Here is a 27,538-nt window from a genome sequence, read left to right as displayed (position 1 = left end):
GGGACCACCAAACGCAGCGCCCAAACAAGAGTCAAAGAACATGAAAGGCACTGCAGACTAATTCAACCAGAGAAATCAGCCATAGCAGAGCATTTGATGAACCAGCCTGGACACAGAATACTATTTGAGAACACAAAAATGCTGGACCATTCTAACAACTATCATGTCAGACTACACAGAGAAGCCATTGAAATCCACAAGCATGTGGACAACTTCAACAGAAAGGAAGAAACCATGAAAATGAACAAAATCTGGCTACCAGTATTACAAAACTCAAGAATCAGAACAGTAAATAAAAAGCAATACTCTGAAAACAGAGGACTTCCAGACATGAATCAACCTAGGGCAGTTAACGACTCTAAACAAAGGATGCCCCAGAGGCAGGAAGAAGACAGCAGATAAGCTTTTCAATGCTAATTAAAGTGATTAACTACACACATTCACACTGACCTCTCTCACCCTAGACTTTCCACAGATATATATTTACCTCTTTGCTTAGTTTTCTCCATACCTCACAACCTCTGAGGATGCCTGCCATAGATGTGGGCGAAACGTCAGGAGAGAATGCTTCTGGAACATGGCCACACAGCCCGAAAGACATACAACAACCCTGTGATCCCGGCCATGAAAGCCTTCGACAACACAATCTGGGTTGACTTATCTACTGGTTAATGCTGAGAATGGGAATTTCAATTAGAGCAAAGATGCCATTTTTAATCATGGTTTATTGTATAAGCCTTATGAGGCTTGCAGCAAGACTACAGCAATCCTCTATTAAAAATGGCCTCAACTGTTCCAGTTTAAATATCCAAAATAGTGGGCATAGCACATTCTTTGGGCTCTCCTTGATATGAATGCTGTTTGGGCTGAAAACAAAGGTGAGAGAGGAGGAAGGAGGTGTTGACTTTCTTTCTCTTATTTGGGCATAAAGGGGGTAATGGGGTGTGAGGATTGCTTCCACACCATGCCACTGCCTTGTTACTGCATTTCTATCGAGTTCTTAATAGTGTCAAACTGTTTTCCTTGCTGTTCTCACCCCTCCCTCCATTTTTCAGTCCATGTCCTCATTCTTTTTCCTCATTTATATTATTTTCTCTATCTATATTTATATAGATATAGAAATTATAAAATCAACAATGCAATTAGGAAACAAACCACTCTCCTCCCCCTGTAACCCCATTAAAAAAAGATCCTTTCCTCTATGGCTCTTCCTAAATACAGGCAGTTCCCCAGTTACAAACAAGATAGGTTCGGTAGGTTTGTTTTTAACTTGAATTTGTATGTAGGTCAGAACAAGTAAATTTTAAAGTGTAACTCCAATCATACACACACACACTTTGGATAGCTGTTAGGGATTCCTCTTCTTCAGAAGAGGAAGGGGAGCAGGAAAGTGTTCATGAATCTGAGGGTGAGTTGGAATCTGAGGAGATTTTGCAAGTACCCACATTTCAGGAGAGCTGAAAGGAAACAGAGCAGAGATGTTGTTCAGCTAGAATAGCTGCCAGAAATGCAGCTGAGTAATTAGGAACTGTTCTAGCAGTTGTGAGGACTCAGGGCTATAAAGCAGAAGCAGGTGCAGCCAGCTCTTGCTGGTAACAAACTGACTCTTCACTCCCCTTGTGCTTCAAGTCTGCATCTGGGAAACTGCTCCTAAGGATTCATTGCTGTTTCTTTGTCTGAAGTAAGACTGCTACTTGATTTGGGAATTTAACAGAGACTAAGAACTGTGTTTACCCTAAGACTTCCTTGCTTCCTTTTACATTATTCCACTGAGTGTGCTGTACTTTATGTTTTGCTGAAGTAAAGCAGTTTTCGTTTACTTCCCACAGTGTTATAAGGCTGTTCTTGAAAGACAAAACAGGACAATAGCACAGGGAAAGAGTTAACACCCCTGTGCTCTTTGTTTTGCTATGTGTGTCTCTGTTCAGAAGATTTCACACCACTTTCTGTCCCAGTGATAGCTGGATTTTGAAGAAATTTGTTTTGTTGTGGAAAATAAAATTGGCGAGAAAGCTTCAGTGGAGAAACTTTTCCCCTTGATGATTCTTTCAGGAGCAAATTTCCCTTCTGAGGGTTAGATTGGTCTTACTTCCTGTTGTCTGACCCCCATTCTTTTCTAAGATTGATGTTTGTAACTTGGGGACTGCATATATGTTCTCCTATGCATTTTTAAATGGAGAGGAAAAGAATTGTTTGTTACATGCCTCTACGTTTTATCTCAACTTATCCATGGGTCATTGCAAAATCTATACTTTTTGGTCCCAAAATTTGTCCTCAACTTTTACATGTACACATACATATGGTATCTATTTATTTATTTCCGATATTTCTACCCCGCCCTTCTCCCCAAGGGGATAGATGTGCATTATTCTCCCTGATAATGCACATCTATCAATACATATAGAAGATTTATATTAAACAACAAAACAAAATTCAGGTTTTAATAAATCTGGGATTTTAATACCTGTCAGTAATTACGGGTACCACTTCAGGTTTCACAGACTGGGCAGCTAATGCAGATTCTACAGGAGCAACTGGGGAGACCAAAAGCTCAGAAGTTTGAGTTGCTTCTGAGATCATCACAGGAAGGTTCCTTTTATGATCAGCTCCATCTACCCTCAATGATGCAGCATCTGGGGCATTCAACACCGGAGAACCAGTTTTTATCCTATTTGATCTTGATGCAACAGTAATTATGAAATGTTAAAACACAAACATATATATCTAAAATGCTTTAAAAAGCAGTAAGTTGCATAACAAAAAGCAAAAAAGGAATTAAAGCACTGTTGCAAATTCTCCCAGTACTGAAATGACTTGAAGTTACAGCAAAATATAGTGTTTATGTTTCCAAATTGTGGCAGTTCTTTGCTTTCTCCTTAGGATAGTCATCTCTGAGTAGCAACAAAAGGTTGCAGTTTTCATCCCTGGAGATTGACGAAAAATTGTCCCATCTTCACATGAACCAGAAACCAGATATTACAATTGGGCTAATAATCAGAAGAGAGTCAAGGATCACACTGTATCTCCAAAAGATCATTCTCAGGATGTGTGCATGCTTGTGTATGTATATGTCATACACACATAGATATTCATGTACTGTTTTTTAATGCAGATCAGTTTTTTACCCAGGAAAGGCATATATACCAGGTAACATATGTCTGCCTTCCAATTATGATATATCCAATATTAGCAACAGTGAAGAAAGCCCCTTTTCCTATTTGAGAATTGATAACTACAAATGGAATGGTAAATTCTGACAATAGCAGATTAATGCTATATAAAGGATCTAAAGTTTTTATTTATGTGTCCAAGGGACACCTGCTTTTCAATGTCCACCAGAACTACTATAATAGTTTCAGATGTTATCAACTGCTGCCACCTTGTGGACCATCAAATATCTGGTAAAAGTATTTATACTACTTATTTACATTCCAGGTACAGTTATCAGGCTAGCCAAAAACATCCTATCATCTAAACTACTGTCAGTTGGTTGTTAATCAGTAGTTAACTCTAGATAGTTAAGAGCCCCAGAATTAGCTTCAAAATAGTTATTTTTTATTTGAAAAAGAGTCTTCTAATGATGTTACAAAGAAAGGCAATGCAGTGAAATGCATTGTTCCAAACCTAGCTAGATTATATGTATCTCGGACTCCTCCTTAGAAAGATCAGGATGATGCCATCCCTGATTGTTTTCTGTAGGCAGGTGAAAACGTACCACTGCCATCAGGCATTTAGGGAATGATGAGGGGCAGGTTGCTGGGGATAGTGAGAGTGGGATTTTGGGGGGGCTGTAGTTTTAGTTGTCCTTTAATATTTTTGTTTCATGACACAGAAGATTCAATTGTTTTTAATTTTTTTATATTCATATCTGAATGCATTTGCTGGGTGTCTTGTTTGCTATCAGTAACCATGTGTTCCTATATCGGGAGAAAGTGTGCCTGTGTGTATGATCTTGATTTCACTGAACTTTTGGTCCTTTCACTCTTCCTCAATCATTCCCATATAATCTGCCCCAAACACTTAGGTCAGTGGTTCTCAATCTGTGCCCCCCCCCCCAGATATTTTGGCCTACAACTCCCAGAAATTCCAGCCAGTTTACCAGCTGTTAGGGTTTCTGGGAGTTGAAGAAATATACGTATTTCTAGAAATACATTTTCATATGTGTATTTTATAATGTTTATGATGATTATATGTTTTAGCTATGTTATAACCTGCCTCAAGCCACAAGGAGAGGCGGGTAAGAAATATAATAATTATCATAGTTGAGCTACAAGGCCCAGAAGGTAAGCAGAAAAAGTGAATGATGACAAAGGAAGAAAGAAGCATCAGCAAAGATCTTGCAGAAATGAAGAAAATTATTATTGCTCCCCAACCTCACTCTCAGTGCGATGGGCATTTTACTAGCTTCAAAGAACAGAAAAATTACCAGCATGTATCTTTTATGATCCAGTTAAAATATAATGCAATTAATAAGTACAAAACTACCTAATGTAACTTGAGGCTGTTTTGGCCACAATGGCTACTTGCTGGTTATTGTTTAAAATATGAACAGCAGCCGGTGGATGAGGTGCACATTTTGGAAGGGCTTCCAGAGGATTCTTGAAAATAAGTTCTCTGAAGAAGAAAATGTTAAAATGAATTCACAACCAAAACCTACTATTTGCAACTATTCTGTTACAGCCCTTCTCTACTGTTCAAATTTTGTATTGCATTAACATTAAATATTAACATGAGCACTGTAACTTACACTAAAAGTTCTATTAAAGTGTTCTACATGTAATCTAGGCAGCAATTTGAAATCATCTATTGTATGCATGGCTACCTCCAGCCTAGGGGAGATGCCACAAATAACTGGTTGGACAATACTGACAACCAAATGCGGTTATCTGGTGAATTTATTGAAATACATAGGTCAGGGGGCCATGACCCAGAGACACTAAACCCATTTTCGCACTGCTGGATGGGCACTATTATCAGCACCATCCTGTCCCTGTTGTAGTAGTGACCATAAGGCAGAGTTTCTCAAACTGTGTTCCTCCAGATATTTTGGACTTCAGCTCCAGTATAATTCCTAACAACTGGTAAGTTAACTGGGATTTCTGGGAGCTGAAGTCCAAAACATCTGGAGGAGCATGGTTTGAGAAACACTGCCATACGGCATGGAACTGCTTATGGTTGAGGCTCATCTGGCATTGCCCGAAGGACCAGAATGACTTGGAGAGGGACGGGGGTGGTGGGGTGGTGGGAAAGGAGTTTATACTTCAAATCAGTAAGACTTCACTGATGATTGAAGAATAACAAATTGAAAGCCAGTGTGACCTTTATAGCATTCTAAAGTCTGAGGAAGTCATAGAGGTGCCAGACTTTAGATTGCTATGGAGGTCACATGGATATGACCTTCTCCCAGGTTAATACGAGATATTACAGTGATAATGGAAGGAACAAGGGCTTAAAGCTCAATTGGGAAACATATTAAAAATGTCTATAGAAAAACAGTGAAATCGTGAAATTACACATGACTATTTTAAATAGTTATTAAGCCAGCAAATCATATAAGCTGTTTAACAAACCTTAAGGCACCAGATTCACATATCTGGATATCTATATGCCAGTTCTTTGAAACCTGGCACCTTGTTAATGTGGGATTTGTGTATTGATAGTGTTTAAATGCAATTTGTGTCTTGTCTGTACTGCATACTGATTGCATCATTCAGAGTGTGACTATAGTCTGGAAATTGCTAAGAAGCTGTAATAACCTTGATGTGTGGCTGGAACTGGGGAGTGTCCAGACACAAGTGTGTATGCATTACTGATTGCATCAGTTCTATTCTGAGTGAGTGTCAAGTCCTGTGTTTGTCTGCAAGTCTGTTTGTCTTGATTATTACTACTTATAGTAAAACTTGTATATAGTGTTACCATCGTCTCTGATGTCTCTTCGTTCTGCGTTCCATTGATTCCATCCAACTACTGCTGCGCTGCTAATACTCTGACACCTTCCTCATGCACCAAATTACAGTACCCATGCCATGCAGCTAGTACTGAATTTGGCTTTGAAGGATATGAGCTATTCCAAAATTACAGTATTAGTACAGCATGTAGTAAGGCAGAACCTAATTCCAAAACAAACTTCTGAAATGTACTGTAGAGAACTGGTAGGAAAAGGTTGTTTTCCTCAACTATCCTTTGAGCTGTCAAAGGCTTTCAGCTCATTATGAGTTTTGGTTCTAGACCAAACTGCATCGCTATTGATAGTGCAAAGTAATATATTCTTTCTAAGGGGAGGGGGGTGTCTTACCATCTTGCAGGATGCACAATAAATTTGACTAACTCAATGTATAGAAAGCAAAAGAAATATAGAATATTTTAAAAAGATTTTAGAATGATTATAAAGAATTATTTACCTCTTGAAAGAGGAAATGGAGAGAGCGGTTCCAGAAAGTTTGGTAAAAGAAGCAGCAGTAGAAGGAGCTGGATCACTTAGCAAAACAGAGCTAGCTGAATTTGCTTCTTCCCTTATAGTAGTTTGTTTCAATTGAATTTTCAACGTTAGAGAATAAGAAAAAAATTACCACAAATGTTAATCTGATTTTACCCCTTACATTTGTACTAAGAAACATTGTAGACTCTGGTTTTATAGAAATCTGGTATTTTAAAATCAAAAATAACCTCAGATTTTCTCTATTACATACATATTTTTTAACTTTTTTGACATTTTGATTTATACCATGTGAGTGAGTAATATGAGTAATATGTACTTGGGGATAAAAGAGTAAACAGTAAATAATGAAAGGCGTTAAAGTCTTCTAATAAACTTTCAAAATACTTAAATTCTCTGAAATGAAATGCCAAAATCAATTCAAAGGAAATCACACTGGACTATCAGCATCCACACTTAATCAAAGTAGAGTTAACACCTGAATTGAGGCCAAATTTGAGAAAAACTATGTGTGACACATGTTTTTCAAAGTTGACACCTTCAAAATACATTTAAGAAACCTGCAATATTGTAAAAGGTTTTCCATTGCATGCCTGTTTTACCGAACTTTTAATTTACCCACCCACTAACCAAGCCCATATACACGCGATAGGTAGTGTAGTTAGGAGATAAAAGTGATGACAATGGTGATGCTTCAATGTTTCAAATGTGAATCACTTGCCACTGACTTCTTAAAAACAATCCTGTGTATGAAAGACAAAAAAGTAAAAAGGTGGGAAAAGTAAGGTTGCCTCAATAAAGTTACATCATGCATGTGACCCAAGAACCAATGGAACAAGAAGAAAGAGAAAAGCAGACCTTTGAGTTGTAGAAAGCAACACTGGTTGTTCTGACACATCGGATATCTCACAGGTCTGAGTAGCTACTGAACTCGAGTACTGCGTTTCCAGTCCATTCATTAAAGCTGTGGAGAAGCTTTATACAAATGATAATACAGAGCACATATGGTTTGTGTTGCTAGCGATTTGTTTTTGGCCTAGAGATTATTTCAGATTAATTTTTTATGACATAGAAAGTTGCTAACTTGAAGCTGCTAGTAAATGACTGCCTGAAAGAACATTTGTATAACAGCTAGGAGAAGGATTGTTTTAATAAAAGGCTTTAGCTTCAGGCGGAAAAATATATGCTGTGCAAGAAGTGCAAAATGAGTGAGAGACATGCAAGATGCACATGCCTATTAATTTCTATTAGCATTTTTTAATTTGATAGATCTAACAATATCTGCAATGATGGCCAAACTGCCACAAAGAAATAAAGTATCTGCACTTTGCTGAGTATTTTTCAGATCATTTTATTCATCTGTTCAACTCTACTACCCAATGTATAGTGTTTTCTCTCCCTCTGAGGCCATGAAGCTTTCAATATCTAACTTGAAACTTTCTCCTGTGGTCTAGAAACCCTTGTGCAATATATTTTACTAATTGCCTTATTCACACGTTTTCTTACAGGAAAACTATTATTAACTAGGGGATTTTAAATTATTGTTGTGACTCAATAAAACTACGGTTCACTGTAGCATGTTCCTACTGCTTTAAACAGATGCACTTTGTAGTGCGATGTGCTTTCTAGTTTTGGATAACACAGCATCATCCAAGACAGCCAAGAAAGGGATATTATCCTGGCGGCGCCTCGGATGATACGGAGGCTCGGTTAACAGGGGCTTGGTTAACTGAGACACTAATGTACATGAAACTGCTTGGAAAAGTCACACAGAGTTTTGGTGTATGTTGCCACCTATATGCAGATAACACCCACCTCTACTACTCCTTTCCACCTAATGCCAAGGAAGCTATCCTGAAACTAAACTAGTGCCTGTCATCAATAGTGGACTGAATGAGGGCAAACATATTGAAACTTAATCCAAAAAAGACAGAGGTACTCCTGGTCAGCCAGGAGGAACACCAGGGAATAGGATTCATCTCATGTTGGATGGTGTTACACTCCCCCTGAAGACAGGTTCACAGTTTGGGGATCCTCCCGGACTTGGCATTGAACCTGGAGACCCAGGTATTGGTGGTGGCCAGAACGCCTCTGCACAATTAAAATTTGTGCGCCAATTGCACACATTCCTTGAGAAGCCAGATCTGACCATGGTAGTACATGCCTTCGTTACATCCCTTCTGGGCTGCCTCTGAAGAGTGCTCAGAAACTTCAGCTGATCCAAAGAGCTGCAGCAATGTTACTATTTGGGACTGGCTGCAGGGAGCAGACACCCCCCCTTCTCCATTGCAGCAGCTCCACTGGCTACCAGTCTGTTTCCAATAACAATTCAAAGTGCTGGTTATGACCTTTAAAGCCCTGGATGGTTCAGGTCCAGGCTGTTTGTCTGACCATATCCCCTTGTACGAACCTGCCCAGGCCCTGAGATCTTCAGTAGAGGTCCTTCTCTTGGTCCCACCTCCATCTTAAGCATGATTAGTGGGAACGAGAGAGTGGGCCTTCTTGGTGGCTGCCCCTTGACTCTGGAACTCCCTGCCCAGGGAAGTCAGAATGGCCTCCTCCTTACTGTCCTTCTGGTGGCAGGCTAAAACCTTTTTATTTAGACAGGCATTTTAATATGAAGATTCTTAATGTCAATTCAGGGGATGCTGTGGTTTTTAACTTTGAATTTGTTGTAATTATTTTAAACTGCAATTTTTAGAATTCTGTTTATATTTAATCCTGTTTGAATATTTGTATATTTGTATAGTTTAAATGGTTATGCTGATGCTTTCATGTTAAGCCGCTCTGAGTCGCCTTCGGGGTTATAAATAATAGTAATAATAATAATGATAATAATAGTCTGACACATAAGCCTAAAATCTACATAAACCTTGCATGTACAGGTTGAGGATCTCTTATTCAAAAACCAAAATTGTCTATGTGAATGGCTGACATATCGACACCTTTTTCTGATTGTTCAATGTACACAGATTTTGTTTTATGCCCAAAAATATTTAAAATATTGTATGAAATAACTTTCAATCAAGGTGTATAAGATATATATGAAATATATATGCATTTTGTGTTTAGATTTGGATCCCATATTCAAGCTATATTTGTGTATGTGTGTATGTGGAAATACAAGTATTCCGAATATCCCTCAAAAAAAAAATAAGGGATACTCAATCTTCATTCTTCTCTACCTTAGAATTTTTATTTATGGACTACAGAAATCTCATGTCAGATTTGCATAATATATCATGTTTAGTGGCTCATGTTTAGAGTTATAGACTGGACTGGGGACTGAAAAATCCAGGTTTAAGTCCCCACTCACTCTTTATGGTGAACTTGGGCCACTCACTTTTCCCCAGCACAGGATAACAGTTGTGATGGTAGAGAGGAGAGGAGCAATAAATCACTTTAGGAAAGGCCAGATATAAGAATAGCAAACAAAAAGTGAATAGTCCACTAGTCAATGGTGACCTTTCTGTTGTGTATCTATGGACTCTTCAGAGAATTCATCCACTCGCTTTTTGTGGCTCTTTTCCATATCTCTGTGGACAGAACCAAGACCTTCTGAGATGTAAATAAATAATATCTGCTTCACTGTATCTGCACTTCCGTTTTCCCCTCCCATATGCCTTCTGGAGTCGGTGCCAGCTTTTTAAATCTAGTGCCACTAGTTGATTAAACTGCAGACCCATCTGCATTTGACTTGCTGTAACACTGAAAGTCTTGCATGTTGTTATCATTAAACTCAGTAAGTAGTGATACATTATTAAGTAATTGAATCAGCCTGATGAAGAAACAGTGACAGAAATAAGCAGTTCTGGGGGAAAATAGAAGAATAGCTGAGTGATAGCATATCCATAGGTTCATGGCATTGGAAAAACAGAAAGGGAAAAACAGTACAGTAATAGAAAAATACCATGTTTGCAATTATAAAAGGAATCCATCAATATGTCATCACCCAGGTGTAGGAACGGGGAGTCTGCATCAGACAAATATTTGTAGGACAAAAGACTAGTCAGAGAGTAAAATAAAATCTGGTAGCTATTAAGAGCTTTCCAAGTCTTCCAACAGAAAGGAAAAAGCATTCAGGTAAGATAATCTTGCCAGGAAAAAGTTTTTTTGTGGACTATGCAAACATAATGATAAAAACATATGATTTTGGAAGCAACCAGAGCACTTTTCCTCTCTTTGAAATAGTCAAATTCTGGCATAGCATTTAGGGGAATCTTGGATGCATTACACATGATTAAATGCCATAGATATCCACATACACTAAGAAGTGACAACAATGCATTAGAATTTTGATGTTATGGGTTGCAGACAGAAGAACACAACAGAGGAATGGGACTGCAAAAAGTTCTGTAAATAAGAAAAAAGAAAAGAGGCAAGTTGCAAGGAGAGTGGGAGTTGCAGGAAGAAATACATTATGTGTTATGGATGGCCTAAAGAAGGCATGACGACTTTAGAGAAATCTGTAGCGTGCAATCCAAGGGGTCCAAGAAAGTAATAATTCTCCGTTCATTCCCATTTCTCTGGAATGCCAAATGCCACAAGCACTCAGATTAATCCAAAAATATATAATCTAACTCTTGTCCTTGAAATACTGGTATCCTGTATTTTTTCCTACCCACACCTGACAAAAAAATGCCCTCTCGACGAATTTTCTGGGTCCTCTAGGCAAGTCTATGGTAGGTTTCCAACAGAGGTTACCATAGAAGCATTTGGAAGACATAGTAAATTCTTAGAAAATATCTCTCTAGGAGCTTTCTAGATCTTGTAGGGTGAGTCTATGATAACGTATATTGGAAGTTGTTCAATTCAATAGTTATTCATGGTTTTCTCTTTCCACAGTAAGTTCAGGAATGTATCCCCTGCAGATATGAGAATCGTATGGCAAAAGCGCTTTCAAATTTTCACTTTGTACATGCATTAATCTTTATAGCAACCATATGAGGTGAGATTAATGTTTTCATTGCCAGGAGTCTAGATAGGATTGGAGGAGACATCACCTAAGGTCACCCGGTGAATTAATGGTCAAGATAACATTTGAACCAGGAATTTTCTGACCCATAGCTGAATTCCTTTAGCACTATATTTAGCAGCATTATTTGATGTTGATTTAGGTATTGTAGAGGTAACTAATAAACAAGTGAATCTATGATCCAGGGGTCCCCAAACTAAGGCCCGGGGGCCGGATGCGGCCCTCCGAGGACATTTACCTGGCCCCCGCCCTCAGTTTTATATTATAATATATTGTATATACATATAATATTGATAATAATATTATAATGTAATACAATATAACACTAATAATAATACCATATAATAATATTAATTATATATTCTATATTACATATAATATTACTAATAATATTACAGTATAGTGGTATAGTTTAATATAGTAATATATAATGCTAATATTGTGCTATGCTAATAATATAATATATTGGATGTACATATAATTTGTAAGCCACTCTGAGTCCCCTTTGGGGTGAGAAGGCTGTGATACAAATGTAGTAAATAAATGCAGTAAATAAATAAATAATAAATAAATACATTTTAGACTTAGGCTCGCCCAAAGTCTGAAATGACTTGAAGGCACACAACAACAACAATCCTAATTAACTTGACTATCTCATTGGCCAGAAGCAGGACCACACTTCCCATTGAAATCCTGACCAATCTATGTTGGTTAAAACTGTTTTTATTTTTAAATATTGTATTGTTCTTTCGTTGTTGTTGTTGTTGTTGTTTTTGCACTACAAATAAGACATGTGCAGTGTGCATCGGAATTTGTTTGTATTTTTTTTTCCAAATGATAATCCGGCCCCTCAACAATCTGAAGGATTGTGGACCGGCCCTCGAATTAAAAAGTTTGAGGACCCCTGCTATGATCGGATACATGAAATATAAAACCAAGGGGAGCATAAAATTACACAGATGCACACATATAATCTGTAAAACAATTGGAAAGATACATTTCACATTAAACGATCAAGCAACTATAAGGACTGCAAAGGCCACAACAGTTTTCTCGTAATGAAAGATCTGTGATAGTTGAATCACTACTCTTAACTGAAACACACAGCACGGGAGCATTTCTGAACATTCAGTATGTTTATTGTAGGCTACTTCTACTTGTGTACACACATTAAGCACAGATGCAGTGTATTATTCAAAATACAAACATGTGATAATTCAAGTAATCATTTCCATTAAATAAAAGTTATTCAAACAACGCAAAGATGGACTTCATTGAATTCTATTTATCCTATCTCACAAAGGGGAGCCCCCAGATGGCGTAGTGGACTAAGTGACTTGAAGGTTGGGTTGCTGACCTGAAAGCTGCCAGGTTTGAATCCCACCTGGGGAGAGTGTGGATGAGCTCCCTCTATCAGCTCCAGCTCCATGCGGGGACATGAGAGAAGCCTCCCACAAGGATGGTAAAAACATCAAAACATCCGGGCGTCCCCTGGGCAACGTCCTTGCAGACGGCCAATTCTCTCACTCCAGAAGCAACTCCGGTTGCTCCTGACACGAAAAAAAAAAATCTCACAAAGGAAGAACTTATGATTGTGAATCTGTTTTAACAGAATCCGATTGCAGATAACCAAGATACAAATATTAAGAAGAATGCATTATGTGTCAGTGCTTTTAGGTCTATCATGTAGCCAGAAATCATGAGCACTCCTTAGTAATTTTATAATGTGTCATCGTGGTTCAAGTTTTTTTTCCCGGCACACGTGACTGTTAAATGTCAAACAAGTGAAAAGTTACCTCCAATCTCCATTTTCTGTTTGACTATCCCTAGAGATAATGCAACAGATAACAAACCTTACATATTGCTAGAGAAAGATTTGTATTTCCATGAAATAAATACTACCAAAGAAGAGCTTTCAAAGTTGGGCAGTTCAAGTCAATATCTTATTGTAAATATAAAAAAGTTATTTTTACTTAAACATTCCTTTGCAAAGCAAATTCTATCTGAATATTTAAAAACAAACAAACAAGGGATGAATAGGCACGCTTCTATGAAATTCACCCAAGCAAGTTATTTTTATTACAAGAGGTGTGCTTTCTCCAGTAATATCATCAACTTCAAATATGTGTGGAACAAATATTAACAGAATTCAAAAGACTTCAAAAAAAATGCAAGGGGGAGGAGGATGAACTTAAAGACAACATTTATTAAGTACTCCTCAAGCATAACAAAGGCAGAAATTATTATTTGCTATAATACATTATATTACAAAACATTATGCATCAAAATGGCTAATAATGTCACAAAATTGCAGCTTGTTATAAATAAAAAATATCCAATAGCTTATATTATTTTCACTTTTTAAATATGTTCCTAGGATAACACTCTTGGGATTATGGTCAGGGAGAACTTGGAAACATCATCATGTGACATTTCTGCCCAAGTGCACAATTTATCTGACCTATGCTAATATTGCTCAATCCCTTTAATTGGAAGGTAAAAAGGTCTACTTCTCCTTCACAGATGGGGAAACATTTACATCCTGCTCTGAAATACATCAAACAGTGCTATATAGGAAAAGCAGAATACTGAAACAATGAGATACTGATTCTATGTCAAACAAAGCTATATAGGAAGAGCACGATGCCTTTCTCGAGTTTCTACAGCCTATTTCCCCCTTTGTATTTTGTGCAATGGACTAGAGTTCTTATCCTGCAGCTAAGAACCTGCCTTTTTTCAGAAGAGATACTCTAACTGTTCATCATCATTATGAATATCCTAAGCTTCTTGTATGCTGATTTCCTATTCAGACACTAACTTTAAAACAAAATAAGTTTCTCTCATTCTTTCCACATCAGTAGGAAATTGTTAGAAAAAAGTATAGAAAAGGCTGTAATTCTTCTAGCAATTGATTCTTATTTTGCTCCTCATTCAATCCCTTGCAAGAAAAAGAGGAAGAAGAAAAGCTCGTGTGTTTTGCTTTATTTGTTTATTTTAGAACTTGTCAAGTCACTGGACGTTAAGGACACGTGCTGAGACGCCATGGTGCCAGTCACGTAATTTTGTATATCTGGGACCTATGACGTGGAGGGGAACCTTTTCCCTGCAGAAAGAAGTGAAGAAGAGACAGATGAAAGGAAAGAGGTCTGTATCTAAACCAACTTACATGCAAATCAAAACATGCAGAATCCATGCACTATTGACAATTCAATCCTTGTACTGTGATAAAAAAATTCAGATAAATTTTAAAAAGAATTCCTAGCTTGTATTTTGAGGGACCGTATCTCCTTCTATCAACCCACTCGAGCCCTGAGATCCTCAGGAGAGGCCCTTCTCTCAGTCTCACCATCATCGCAGGCGCGTTTGATGGGAACAAGAGGGCCTTTTCAGTGGTGGCCCCACGGCTCTGGAATTCCCTCCCTAACGAGGCACGATTGGCCTCCTGCTTACTGGGCTTTCGCTCGCAAATTAAAACCTTTCTATGGAGCCAGGCCTTCCCAGAGGAATGATAATAGGTACTGTCAGTCTGATAAATATTTTGATGATACTTGACAAATAACTTCAGTGGCTGGAAGTTATGGATATCTTTAAATTGTGCTTGCTGTAAATTTTTTAATTGTTTTAGTTGATATGTTAATTGGGTTTTTATATTGGGATATGATGTTTTAACTGATTATGTATTGTGGTCGGATGTATCTGTATGAATTGTATATGTTGTATGCAGCTTTGAATCCCACCTACGGGAGAAAGGCAGGATAGAAGTGAATAAATAATAATAATAATAATAATAATAATAATAATAATAATAATAATAATAATAGCCCTTGTATAGGTGTATTGGCCACTCCTACTAAAATATTAATACCTAAACTGGGAGCAACCACAATAGATATTCCACATATCCAAACTGTACAATGTAATGCAAAATGTCTCTACTCTGTTACAATCATGTAACGAACATTGTCACTACAACCAATTAAGAACTGCTCCATTAAACAAAGATTTAGAGAACATATATATAATAGCCAAATTCCACCCTCTGTACTTTTTAATGAGAATACCAGTACTGAAACAATAAGGCTTTTCATGATTTAGAATGCTTCTCTTTAGTAATTTAACAAAGGCTAGATTGAATATTGTTCCATCCTCTATCAATCTAGGAGTAGATGCTCCATATCCACAGAGTCTGTATCCATGGATTCAACCATTCAGACCTCAAATATACCCTACCCCCCAAAAATTTCAAAAGCAAACCTGGTTTTGCCATTTTATTTACCATTTCATTACACCATTAAAGGGAGCATCTATACTTTTTGGTATCTATGGGGAAGATACCAGGGGACCATTGTTTTCCTTAAAAAGTGTTAGGGAAAATGCCTATGGAGGAGGCCATATTCGGGATAGGAAAACTAAAGAGCACAAAGAAGGCTCAGACAGACTGAAAGAAGAGCATGTGCCCAAGAAGTCTAGGGAATTGGCACAGTCTATATCGTTGCTCCTTTGACTGGATGTTCACGGCAAGCATCCAACAGCATTATAAACCATGCTTGACAAGTTCATATTTCTTGACCAAAAGTTTGGCCAAAATTAGTACATTATCTTGAGAAACCGACATCATTTTAAAAGAAAGAAAAAAATTCAAAGAGTTGTGAAGACAGTTTAAAAAACCAACAAGCAATGTGCTCTAAGTATCAGGTTAAGGATTCCAATATTTTGCAGGAAACACTTTCCTGCTATAATGCTTGTCCCCTAATCTTCTCCACATGTATAATGAAGAATCCTCAGTTTGAGCCAGCTTTTTAAAAACAGAAACACTAAAGTGATCATTCTATGGTCTGCTGTATACAACATGCAAACTACCATATTTGCTTAGATTTGCCTGATATCCAGAACATTTTTCACACTCAAACACACACACACAGACATCCGCACACCATCAGTTAAAAATAAATCATGCAACACAACATATTGGAGATCATTAACTTACTTTGTCTTTTTTGAATGATCAGGTTCTGGTTCTTTCACTGCAAACAAAGAAAACACCAGACAAATTTCCATAAAATTGTCACGATCTCTTCGCTCTTCGGGGGAGGCCCTCCTCTCGCTTCCACCACCTTCGCAGTTGCGGCTGGTGGGGACGGGAGAGAGGACCTTCTCCGCTGTGGCCCCCCGCCTCTGGAACTCACTCTCTAGGGAGATTAGACAGGCCCCCACCCTCCTTGCCTTCCGGAAAAGCCTTAAAACCTGGCTTTTCCGGAGGGCCTTCGACGATTAATTTTTGGGGTTGATTTGTCTGCCCATTTAATTAGAGAGTGTTCTCCCATGATTACTGATACCTTGCTGAGGACTTCTGCCACGAAGCTACCTTTTCCATGTAGCCCTCTATTTCGGCCTAGAATTGTTTAGCTCCTTGTTTTTAACATGTGATGTATGTATTGATTGTATGACTGCTTTTCTTGTTTGATTTTACAATGTGTAATTTGTCACTGTTTTTATTATTGCTGTGAGCCGCCCCGAGTCCCTTCGGGGAGATGGGGCGGGATATAAGAATAAATTTATTATAATTTATTATATTATTATGAATTTTCAATATTCTTCCAGTAAACTATGCAAATATAATAATTTTTTAGGTATTTCTCCCATTATCTGTTGAAGCTTTTAAAATACAGAACAATTATAAGCTGCACTATCATTCACATAAAATATTACATGAATAGATCATATATGGGTTGTTAGATTATATTAATAAAAATGGGGAGAGTACTAACAGACAAGAAACCCCTTCCTATATTGCCCTAGTGAGGAAATATCTCGATAAAATTATTAGTCCCAATTAAGAACTCTGAGTACTTAGCAAATCAACACTGATGTAAATTCCATTGGATCCAGTGTAGCCTACTAGAATTGAGACTAGCAACTGGATTTAAGATGAACTGTCAAGGTTGGAAAAAAAGGGGGGGATGTATAAAATATCAGGCTCAAGATTATATATTCCATCCTGCGATTACTTTATCAAAATCAGAATTACAAAATGTCCAACTTCAATAATATTTGTAGAAAAATAATCTTCATATAAATGTAATGTTACTCCCTAATAGACTAAATATTGGAATGAATGAAACTTAGGTTACTGGTTATTCATACTTAGGTTATTCATTTCTACTGTTCAATTCTAGTTGGAAATATAATATGTCTACTATATTTCTTACAATATTTCTATGTAGCCCCACTACCAAGAAACATATATGTAGGCTAATATTTTAGGCATAAAAGGGGCTATCTCTCCCACCCTTTCTTTTCTCCTCTTTCCTACTCTCTCTCTCTCTCTCTCACACACACACACATAAACACAATTTAAAATGCTTCCATTTTTCATTACAAATCCAAGTGGTTACTCACTGTGTTCAGTCCCAGTGATCTGTGCAAGGATGCGGAAGGAACGTGACTGCGTAGTTCCTGTTCTTGGGTGCCAGTCCTCAGTATCCTCAATCAAGCGCTTCTTGCTGTGGTTGCTGTGAGTTGGTGGATGGTAAAACTCTGTATTCGTATATACAACATGCTTCCGTGGTGGACTAAAACAATAAAGGAAAGATATAAAGCCAGTAAGAGAAAAGTAGTGGAACCAACAACACATTTTTTTCTGTTTTTCTGTTTGTTGCTGCGTGCCTTCAAGTTGTTTCTGACTTATGTCAACCTTAAGGTGAATCTATCCTGCAGGTTTCTTGGCAAGATTTATTCAAAGGGGGATGAGTGATTCACAACTACAGTAGAGTCTCACTTATCCAAGCCTCGCTTATCCAAGCCTCTGGATTATCCAAGCCATTTTTGTAGTCAATGTTTTCAATATATCATGATATTTTGGTGCTAAATTTGTAAATACAGTCATTACAACATAACATTACTGTGTATTGAACTACCTTTTCTGTCAAATTTGTTGTATAACATGATGTTTTGGTGCTTAATTTAATGTTTAATAGGCTTTTCCTTAATCCCTCCTTATTATCCAAGATATTCGCTTATCCAAGCTTCTGCCGGCCCGTTTAGCTTGGATAAGTGAGACTCTACTGTAATTGACACTATGGAAAACTAGAAGAGACAAAATAATTTTCTTTGCTGATTCTGACACCTTCTGTTTTTTTTAAACTCCTGCACTTCATGAATTTGCAAAACCAAAGATATTTCTTAAAGTTCAAGTTTACCTAAACCCTGTTGCTCCATTCATAACAGAAAAAATAAACAATTTGAACACTCAATTTCATTTCTAATTTTTTTGAATAAAATATCTGTTTTAAACTCCAAACATGACATCTGTAAAGAATAATAATGTTATATTTTTTCAAATTTGACATGTTTTCTTTTTTGGGGGGTCCTGGTAAAACAAGGAAAATGTCCCTCTCCTCACGGCTTCAAGATTTTTGGAAATTTTACAGTTCACAGTGTTAACATCCCATGTCCCATCCTTCTCATGAAAGCCAGAACAGTTTCAATTAGCTGAAAGTTATATGTACTTCAACACTTCACCCCCACCCCATGTCAGTTCCATCTTAAAACATCACACTCCATGGAATCACAGACATATACACTAACTATTACCGTTTGGGTGGATTTTTCCTTTTATGTATTTGAAAGAGTAAGACAGCAGAGTAAAGAGTCCAGTATAACCAGGAAAGAAAAGATAAAAAAAGAAAGGAAAGAAGAAGAATCACAGTTATTTTTAAGTTTTAAAATAAAATAAAATAAAGTAAAACACACTGGGTGGGGAGGACCCAGGAACAGGCAGGGCCAGGTGGGGGCAGGGCAGGGCCTGGGTTATCCTTAGGTAGTCCTCCCAGCATGAGAATGGGGCTTCTCACCCCGTCCTTTTGCTGGGAGGAAGGCGGAACACACGGTGACTGCACTGATCGTCCTCCCTAATTCTCAAGCTATCCTCTTGGCATTATGCCAGGAAGAAAGCAAGACAGGTGGTGGCTGAGAGTGCTCTGGAGGGCTCTCAGTCACTGTGTGCCTTCCTTGAGCTGTCCTCTCGGCATAAGGATGGGACAGCTCACACTGTCCTTACCCCGGGAGGAGGGAGAGACACACGGTGGCTGAGAGCACTCCAGAGGGCTCTCAGCTGCTACATGTCTTCCACCCCCATCTTTTTGCTATAAGAACACAGTGGGCCACTGTGTCCTTCTGCCAAGAGGGAAAAAAGAGGAAGACCTGAGGTAAGCACCCAGGGGGCCACATCAAGCCCTCGGCCCTTAGTTTGCCCATTCTTGCTCTGCATGAACAAGTAACAACATTATCAACAAAAAATGCACTGTTTGGTGATAAAAGGTAAAGGTTTTCCCCTGACATTAAGTCCAGTCATGACTGACTCTGGGGGTTAGTGCTCATCTCCATTTCTAAGCCAAAGAGCCAGCGTTGTCTGTAGACACCTCCAAGGTCATGTGGCTGGCATGACTGCATGGAGAGCCGTTACCTTCCCGCTGGAGCGGTACCTATTGATCTACTCACATTGGCATGTTTTTGAACTGCTAGGTTGGCAGAAGCTGGAGCTAACAGCGGGTGCTCACTCCACTCCCGGGATTTAAACCTGGGACCTTTCAGTCTGCAAGTTCAGCAGCTCAGTGCTTCAACACACTTCACCACCGGGGCTCCCCGGTGTTTGGTGATAGGAGAGTAGTATTGATTCCTGTTCAAAAAAACTAATAGCAACAACAACTACAATATTTTTTCTGTAACTAAATTACTTGTGCATAGTTACTTGTGGCCACACAGCCCTAGGACGCTCTCACTGGGAAAGCTTTATCAAGTTAACTGAAGCAAACCTACATGTTGCTTCAATATCCCTAAAGATAAGCTATCTTTTTTGAAACACTGAACCTTCAGAGAGATCTTCCCCCTTTTTGGAACATAAGGCTACAGATTGATAAGTCCTTGTGCCAGTTGCCTTTATCAGAAAGCAGTCAATTGCAAAAATCACTTCTAAGTTATCACATGTAAGATAACCATAACAAGGTTTAGTACTGAAAAGGAGGTTGCAGGTTATGTAATCCAATTTATCTGCAGTGTAGGTTGCAGCTCTAGCATTCTGGACACTGAACTTTCTCTCTGAATGTATCTTCAAGTCACTGCATGAATTTCTTATGGTTTTCTTTTGTGGGGAATACTTGGAAGTATTTGTTGATGGTTTCCCCATCTAAGTGCGAATCAGGACTGGCTTCAAAGATCAGATGGGATCTGGTGAACCTTCTAGATTTGTTTTAAATATCTCTAGTGACCACCTCCTATATTCCCTTGCATAGCAGTTCTAGCGATTATGCCTTTTAGTTGCTATCTCCTTCACTAAAACTTCAATCTTTTAGACCTCTTTGAGCAACTAATTCAGAGTAAATATGAAGAAGATACAAATTGTTCTTAAAACAGTACTAGAGTTAATAATTGCAAACATACTTGCAGTAATACAACTCTGTAACTGGAAGGATCTGTAATTTCATGCTTAAAATTATTTGAAACAGCAACAGCAAGGCAATGAAGATTTGAATCCAGAATTTAACTGATGAAGAAAAGCTACTAAATTCAGCATTATTTTATGTATTGTTATGAGAAAAGAGATGCTTAAATATTAAGAGGCAAATTATATTAGTGAAGTACTTACACCTCATCAGGGTTACTGAATGAAGAAGGGAAGGACAGAACAAAAGACAAACAATGGAGAAGATTCCAGGTCATGGAGTACAGGTAAGAAACCACATAAAAATGAAGCAAGAAAAAGTTAATAGAAAATTATGAAATTAAAGCCATAGAAGAAAGCAAGTAACTCTATATAAGTAAAATTTAATAGCAATTTTGTTTAATAATTTACAAATTTATTAGTTAAGAGCTAACTGATCTTTGGGGAAGTCTAGCATATTTTTTTGGTGCTGCAGTTACCAAGATTGGTAGCAAGATGGTGTCATATACAAAGATAAAGCTATAACACAATATTTTCCTCCAGCAGTCAGCCTGTATATATTAATGATTTTATCTGCACATGCCATAAGGAGAAGTGGGTTGCATTAACCAGGTGCTAAATTAATACATGGTTATCTTAAATTTAATTACAGGATATTTAAAATATTGACATATTTAGGAACATTCAGAGGTCTGAATTACAACCACTCTGAAAGTCTAAGTTATAACAGTTAGACATTAATAAAACTGGCCCACACTGTTATCTTTTTATTTGCTACTCACAAAAGCCAAATGTATAAATAGCATACAATTTAATATTACACAAAAAAAGCAACCTCACACCACATCCAGGTAGATTTTCTTTTTAAAAAGTCACAGCAAATCTGAAAAAGTGTAATTCTGACATAGACACATAGCAGTCATACATGCTAGTTATTTAAAACCACAAAGTACAACTCAAATACCAGTGATACTAACTTTGTTGCTGATGGTGCCTGCAAAGGAAGGAAGCATTCAAAATGTTTACCATAATGACTTCCCTACTGCCCATATGTAGGGTCATCTAAATGCCCTCACACATTTATACCTGAAATATTCCAGCACCCTTGAATATATTGTAATCAGTGAGGAGTGGAGGGAACAGTCTGGTGCAAAAGAACCATTTTCATGCAAGACTTGACAAGGCATGCTATACAAAAAGAACACCACACCAAATGTCACTGAGCTCACACCACAGATTTGGATGTCATTTTTTACTATTTGTATGTATGTGCAATTTTTATGGGAATGGGGGAAATTGCCAAAACTATTATATGTTTACTTAAGTTAAGATGGATTTCTCGCAAATGGCAGAAGTCTTAATTTGGGCTCCAGATAGAAAATGATGCACTGAAAATTATATCTGTAGCTAAATAATTAAGGCTTCAGTCAATGCAAATCGTGTTTAAAATCTAAATTCCATGAACACTCAGTGGGTTGTACAACTAAAATGTGTAAGAACAATGGCTTCAAACTACAGGAAAGGAGATTCCACCTGAACATTAGGAAGAACTTCCTAACTGTGAGAGCTGTTCAACAGTGGAACTCTCTGCTGTGTGGTGGAGGCTCCTACTTTTGAGACTTTTAAACAGAGGCTGGATGGCCATCTGCTGAGGATGCTTTGAATGTGATTTTCCTGCTTCTTGACAGTGGGTTGGACTGGACAGCCCATGAGGTCTCTTCCAACTCTATGATTCTGTGATTTTAAGAATGTACAGGAAGTCTAGTTTAGGCACAGCTAGGTTTTATGTTTAAAACATCACATTTTCAGAGGATTCAACTCACACCGAAAGTTGGATTTAAGATACATGAATATCTAGACTATGAGAACTGTTAAAATTATGACCTGTTGTTAATACAGCTGACATATCATTGTGAGTAAGAGTATATAATAAAGTTTTCAGTTCAAAATTTCAAAAAGCCATGTATTTCTCCATGATGAGATTAGCTATGCCATTTGGGAATAACAGTGGCAATTAATTTGCAAAAACTGGCTGAACTGACTATATGAAAGACTTATGGGAAAATGTAAATAAATATCAGTATACTTATAATGCAATTTTTTGTTGCTCAAAAGTAAATGCTATTGTTTTTAGCAGAGCTTACTCCTGGGTAACTGCTATGCATATGTTCATGCCCAAAATACCTGTAAGTTATGGGATAATACTGACTATGCAGTGTCTAATATAAATATACTTCATGTTACGATTTTTACATAATTTATATTAGTATGAGTAATTAGGAATGCTTCAATACGAAGATAAACATATATGGTCCATAAACATTGTATGCTGACAAATTATCAATTCATTTCATTTAATTAGTTTGTAGTTTTCAGTAAGCAGTTTTGCTCATATTATGCCTCCAAGGCATAAAAACAAGGCTGACTAATTGCTTGTGCTTAATCTTAATGTACACTGCATATGTAGACATGATATGCTACTGACTATGAAGATCTTTAGTAAACAGATTGTATTACTTAGGTCTAAATATATTTGTATAAAGGGCAGTGCAATGTCTTGCTGTTTAATCAGCACTAGATCTTCCATGTGTAAGCAAATTCTTCTCACTTATAATTGCTCGAGCATCATTTGAAACCATAATATTTTCAGTACAGCTAAGCCAACAAGTCTACAGCTTTTTCACTTCAGAAGATAACATCACTGAATATTTGCAAACAGGCAGAGGGATTCCGAATACTTGAAAATTGTTAACTAAGTGTCCAAAGTGTAATGGCATTTCCAGTGTGAGGCATACAGGTGGAAGTCCTGAAATCATTAGGGGAGACAAATATAAATATAATATGAGGGGAGACAAATATAAATATAATTAGTTGATTCATCCTCATTTCATACATTAAAGTTCACCAAACCATTTATGAGAGTTGGAAGCTAGTCTAGTTTGGAACACAATTCCTGAATAGACTCATTACAGAAGTCTATTTTTGTAAATCCTCTAACATGTGTTCCCAATCATGTTCAAGTGAATCTTACAAAAAATAATAATAGTAATAGTAATAGTAATAATAATAATAATAATAATAGTAATAATAATTTGATTGATGGTTTGTTTTTATTGTTTTTTTTGTTTTTTTTAAAAACCTTCTATACTCCATGGTGTTAATGCTTTGTTCTAACATATATTGTAAGCTGCTTTGAGTCCAACTTGTGGAAAAGGTGGGATAAAAATCAAATTGAATCAATAATCTTCTACTATTGTAATGCTAACTGTTCAAGTACAGGGGAAGAAACTGTTAATGTGGGATTTGTGTATAGATAGTGTTTAAATGAAATTTGTGTCTTGTCAGTATTGCATACTGATTGCATCATCCAGAGTGTGCTATAGTCTAGAAAGAGTTAATTACTAAGAAGCTGTGATGACCTTGATGTGTGGCTGGAGCTGGGGAGTGTCCAGACACAAGTGTGTGTGCATTACTGATTGCATCAGTTCAGTTCTGTTCTGCGCTGTCTGCCTAGGTATTAAGTCCTGTGTCTATTGTCTGCAAGTCTGTTTGTCTTGTATAGTAAAACTTTGTATATAGTTTTACTAACGTCTCTGGGTGTCTCTTCATGCTGCTTTCCTCTGACTCCATCCAATTGCTGCTGTGCTGCGTAAATTACTCTGACAGAAGCTATGTAGACCTGCAGATCTTGTTTAGACTGTAAGGCCCTAACAAGCATGTCAATAATGAGGAAAGCTAGGAATTGGAGTGCAACATCTGAAGTACCACTGGAATTGCAACAATGGACGCTACGACATTGCGTAAAAGAAAGCTAACATATAAAATCTAAGTAATAGAATCTGTGTTGTTTACTAAATTTTAGCTCTGGTAACTAGATCACAAACCTAAAGTTGGCTACTTTTGCATTTGGCAGTCTTAGGTGTTATATATTTGAATTACTACAGCTGAACGAGTCTTCCTGGAACACAAAACATAGGCCTGGATATATTCAAAAGTCCTTCTGTTTGGGTGCAAGTTGTCAGAATCTCTTTCCTTCCATTTTTAAATTATGGGGAGTCATATCACAAATTGTTCATTAAAGTGGTAACAATTGCTGTATTACAATGTAACCATTATCCAAAGCACATAAAAGTTACATTGTAAGAATTCACCTGAAGTATATTAACACTTTTTGCCTTATCAGAATTGAACTTGCATGCCAGCCATCTAAATAAAGATGTACATTGGTTTCTAGATGCACACTGCCCGTTCTGAAATACATTATTGGACAAATAGATATTTCTTCTTACTCTTGGTCGCTTCCTAGCTCAAAGTAACTTTTAAAATATGTGTAACCGCTTTTTAAGGATATTGAACTTAGTACCACAAGGTTTGTATTAAACAGCATTTTGGGGAATTGACTTTTTGTCACATGAAGTGTATTTATTTATTTTGTTATTATTTCTTTTTCACCTTCCTACTAGGCAGCAAAGGAAAGATCTTGGAAAGGCTTTTGGGGATTCCCACTCTACAATAAAAATAGTTGACTAAATAAATATGAGCCCTTTAATGCAATCTAAAAAAAATCATGTCTACTATAGAGAAGTTTTTAAATGTTTAGATCTCAAACAGCGCAAAATGGAATTCAGCAGAAGTATAAAACTAGGGGGAACTCAAGTATATGCCCAACAGAGCAGCTCTCCATCTGCCCCTTCTCCCTTCTTCAGGATGAAGTGTTAAAACTCTCAGTATGTAACTGAGCACAGTCAAAGTTATTTCCTCTTCAGTGTCCTGTTACTGTCTGAACCATTTTTCACAATCCCAATGGAACCTCTAACAAAGCATCTTCTTTTATTAAATATCTGCTTCTCTACTTACCGAACCCAGATTAACACTATGCTGCAAAGCATGTACGAGGCTTCAAAGATCTACAGCAGAGTTTCTCAAACTGTGTTCCTCCACATATTTTGGACTTCAACTCCCACAATTCGTAACAGCTGGTAAGACGGCTGGGATTTCTCAGAGCTAAAGTCCAAAACACCTGGAGGAGAACAGTTTGAGAAACACTAATCTACAGAATGCAATGTCAAGATTTTTTAAAAGTTTAAAACATAGTACGACTAAACTTGCAATTCTGTTCTTATTGTAATAAATACAGATGGTCTTGTAGAACAGATCTAAGCACTTTAGGTAAACATAGGTAAAGTTTTTTCCCTGGCATTAAGTCCAGTTGTGTCCAATTCTGGGGGGGGGGGGGGGGTTGGTGCTAATCTCCATTTCTACGCCGAAGAGTCGGCATTGTCCGTAGACAGTTCCAATGTCATGTGGCCGGCATGACTGCATAGAGCACCTTCCTGCTGAAGTGGTACCTATTGATCTATTCACATTTGCGTATTTTTGAACTGCTAGGTTCATAGAAGCTGGGGCTAACATCGGGGGCTCACCCTGCTCCCCGGATTTGAACCGTCGACCTTTTGGTCAGTAAGTTCAGCAGCTCAGTGGTTTAACCCGCTGCACCACTAGGTTTACAATGTACTTTACAATGTATCAATAAATTTTCAATATTCTGATTGCCATTGCTTATATATCCAAAATGGCTCCGCACTATATAAGCTTGCTTGGGACAAACACAGTGTTAGCAGGCAGGGAAAATATTCTAAAGAAAACAAAAACTTGAGTAGCCAATCCAATGAGCAGCATAATGAGGACTAATCATGATCTATGACTATAAAATGTTGAACATCATGACGACTAATTATATCATCCTCTCCAAACTCTGTCTCTTGCCTTGTCAGGCAGTAATAGGTTTAATGGGGTAGGAGGGTGAAGGACATATGGAGTAAATGGCTAGGGAATCAAATTCCTCTAATTTCTCATTGTGACACAGTATTCCTAATGCACCACAGTTGACTGGCTCAATCTCTAACCTTGGAAAATTATGGTGGTTATTGTGGAACCATCCTCACTCTGATGTCCCCTTCCTTATGCGCTCTGTACATTACATGCATATGCACACTATCATTGATTCATGGAGTGGAGTATCTCCCTCCCTCTCTATCCCTTATCTCAATTGACAAGAAAAAAAGGTAGGAATGTGAATAGAATGAAATGTAGTTGTCCAAATTTCCTTGAATGAAGATTGGTTCTGGCCCAATCTACTTGTCCGAACGTATCTCCTCCTATGAACCAGTAAGATCACTAAGATAATCTGGAGAGGGCCTGCTCTTGGTCCCACCTGCACAGGTGCGGCTGGTGGGAACGAGGGACAGGGCCTTCTCAGCGGTGGCTCCCTGGCTGTGGAACGCCCTCCCTGGAGATATCCGACAAGCTCCTACCCTGTTGGGATTCAGAAGGGCCATGAAAACATGGTTATGTGCCCAAGCTTTTGATGAGTAAATGACAAAGTTGAGATGGCCTGATTTAAGGATGAAGCATGAGGATCTCGGATGAATGGAAATAATTATATATACGTTTTAAGGTTTTTATAATGTGTTTTAACAATGTTATTAATGGATCTGTTTATATTGTTTTGTTTTTATGATTGCATTTTGGGCATTAAATTTTGCCAATTTTTGTAAGCCGCCCTGAGTCCCCTCGGGTGAGAAGGGCGGGGTATAAATGCTGTAAATAAATAAATAAATATGGCATAGTGCTACTTTGTTTTTGCAGGTACTATTTTTGTTGTATACAAAGCCAAACATAACTTGGC

At 37.6% G+C, this 27,538-nt stretch overlaps 1 protein-coding gene across 14 annotated transcripts in view; it reads right to left on the bottom strand.

Annotated features, from left to right (window-relative positions):
* pdlim5 (PDZ and LIM domain 5) overlaps positions 1–27,538 on the bottom strand; it is a 166,329-nt gene that overhangs the window by 79,866 nt on the left and 58,925 nt on the right. For 3 of the 14 annotated variants that reach the window (XM_008111057.3, XM_008111060.3, XM_062982173.1), the window contains 7 exons: positions 17,811–17,983; positions 16,399–16,435; positions 13,208–13,237; positions 7,295–7,411; positions 6,402–6,512; positions 4,486–4,614; positions 2,465–2,677 (listed from right to left, as the gene is read on the bottom strand). In XM_008111057.3, the coding sequence (XP_008109264.1) occupies positions 2,465–2,677; positions 4,486–4,614; positions 6,402–6,512; positions 7,295–7,411; positions 13,208–13,237; positions 16,399–16,435; positions 17,811–17,983 (810 nt within the window). Of the gene's footprint in view, positions 1–2,464; positions 2,678–4,485; positions 4,615–6,401; positions 6,513–7,294; positions 7,412–13,207; positions 13,238–13,597; positions 14,515–16,398; positions 16,436–17,810; positions 17,984–19,004; positions 19,023–21,054; positions 21,070–21,827; positions 21,845–27,538 lie in introns of those variants that run through there. The other 11 variants (XM_008111064.3, XM_008111065.2, XM_008111062.2 and 8 more) reach the window with 10 other exon arrangements.

The sequence above is a fragment of the Anolis carolinensis genome, chromosome 5, assembly GCF_035594765.1.
Source record: "Anolis carolinensis isolate JA03-04 chromosome 5, rAnoCar3.1.pri, whole genome shotgun sequence".
NCBI classification, from domain to species: domain Eukaryota; kingdom Metazoa; phylum Chordata; class Lepidosauria; order Squamata; family Dactyloidae; genus Anolis; species Anolis carolinensis.
The sequence above is the reverse complement of the archived record's forward strand: the minus strand, read 5'-3'. Positions and strand labels throughout refer to the sequence as shown.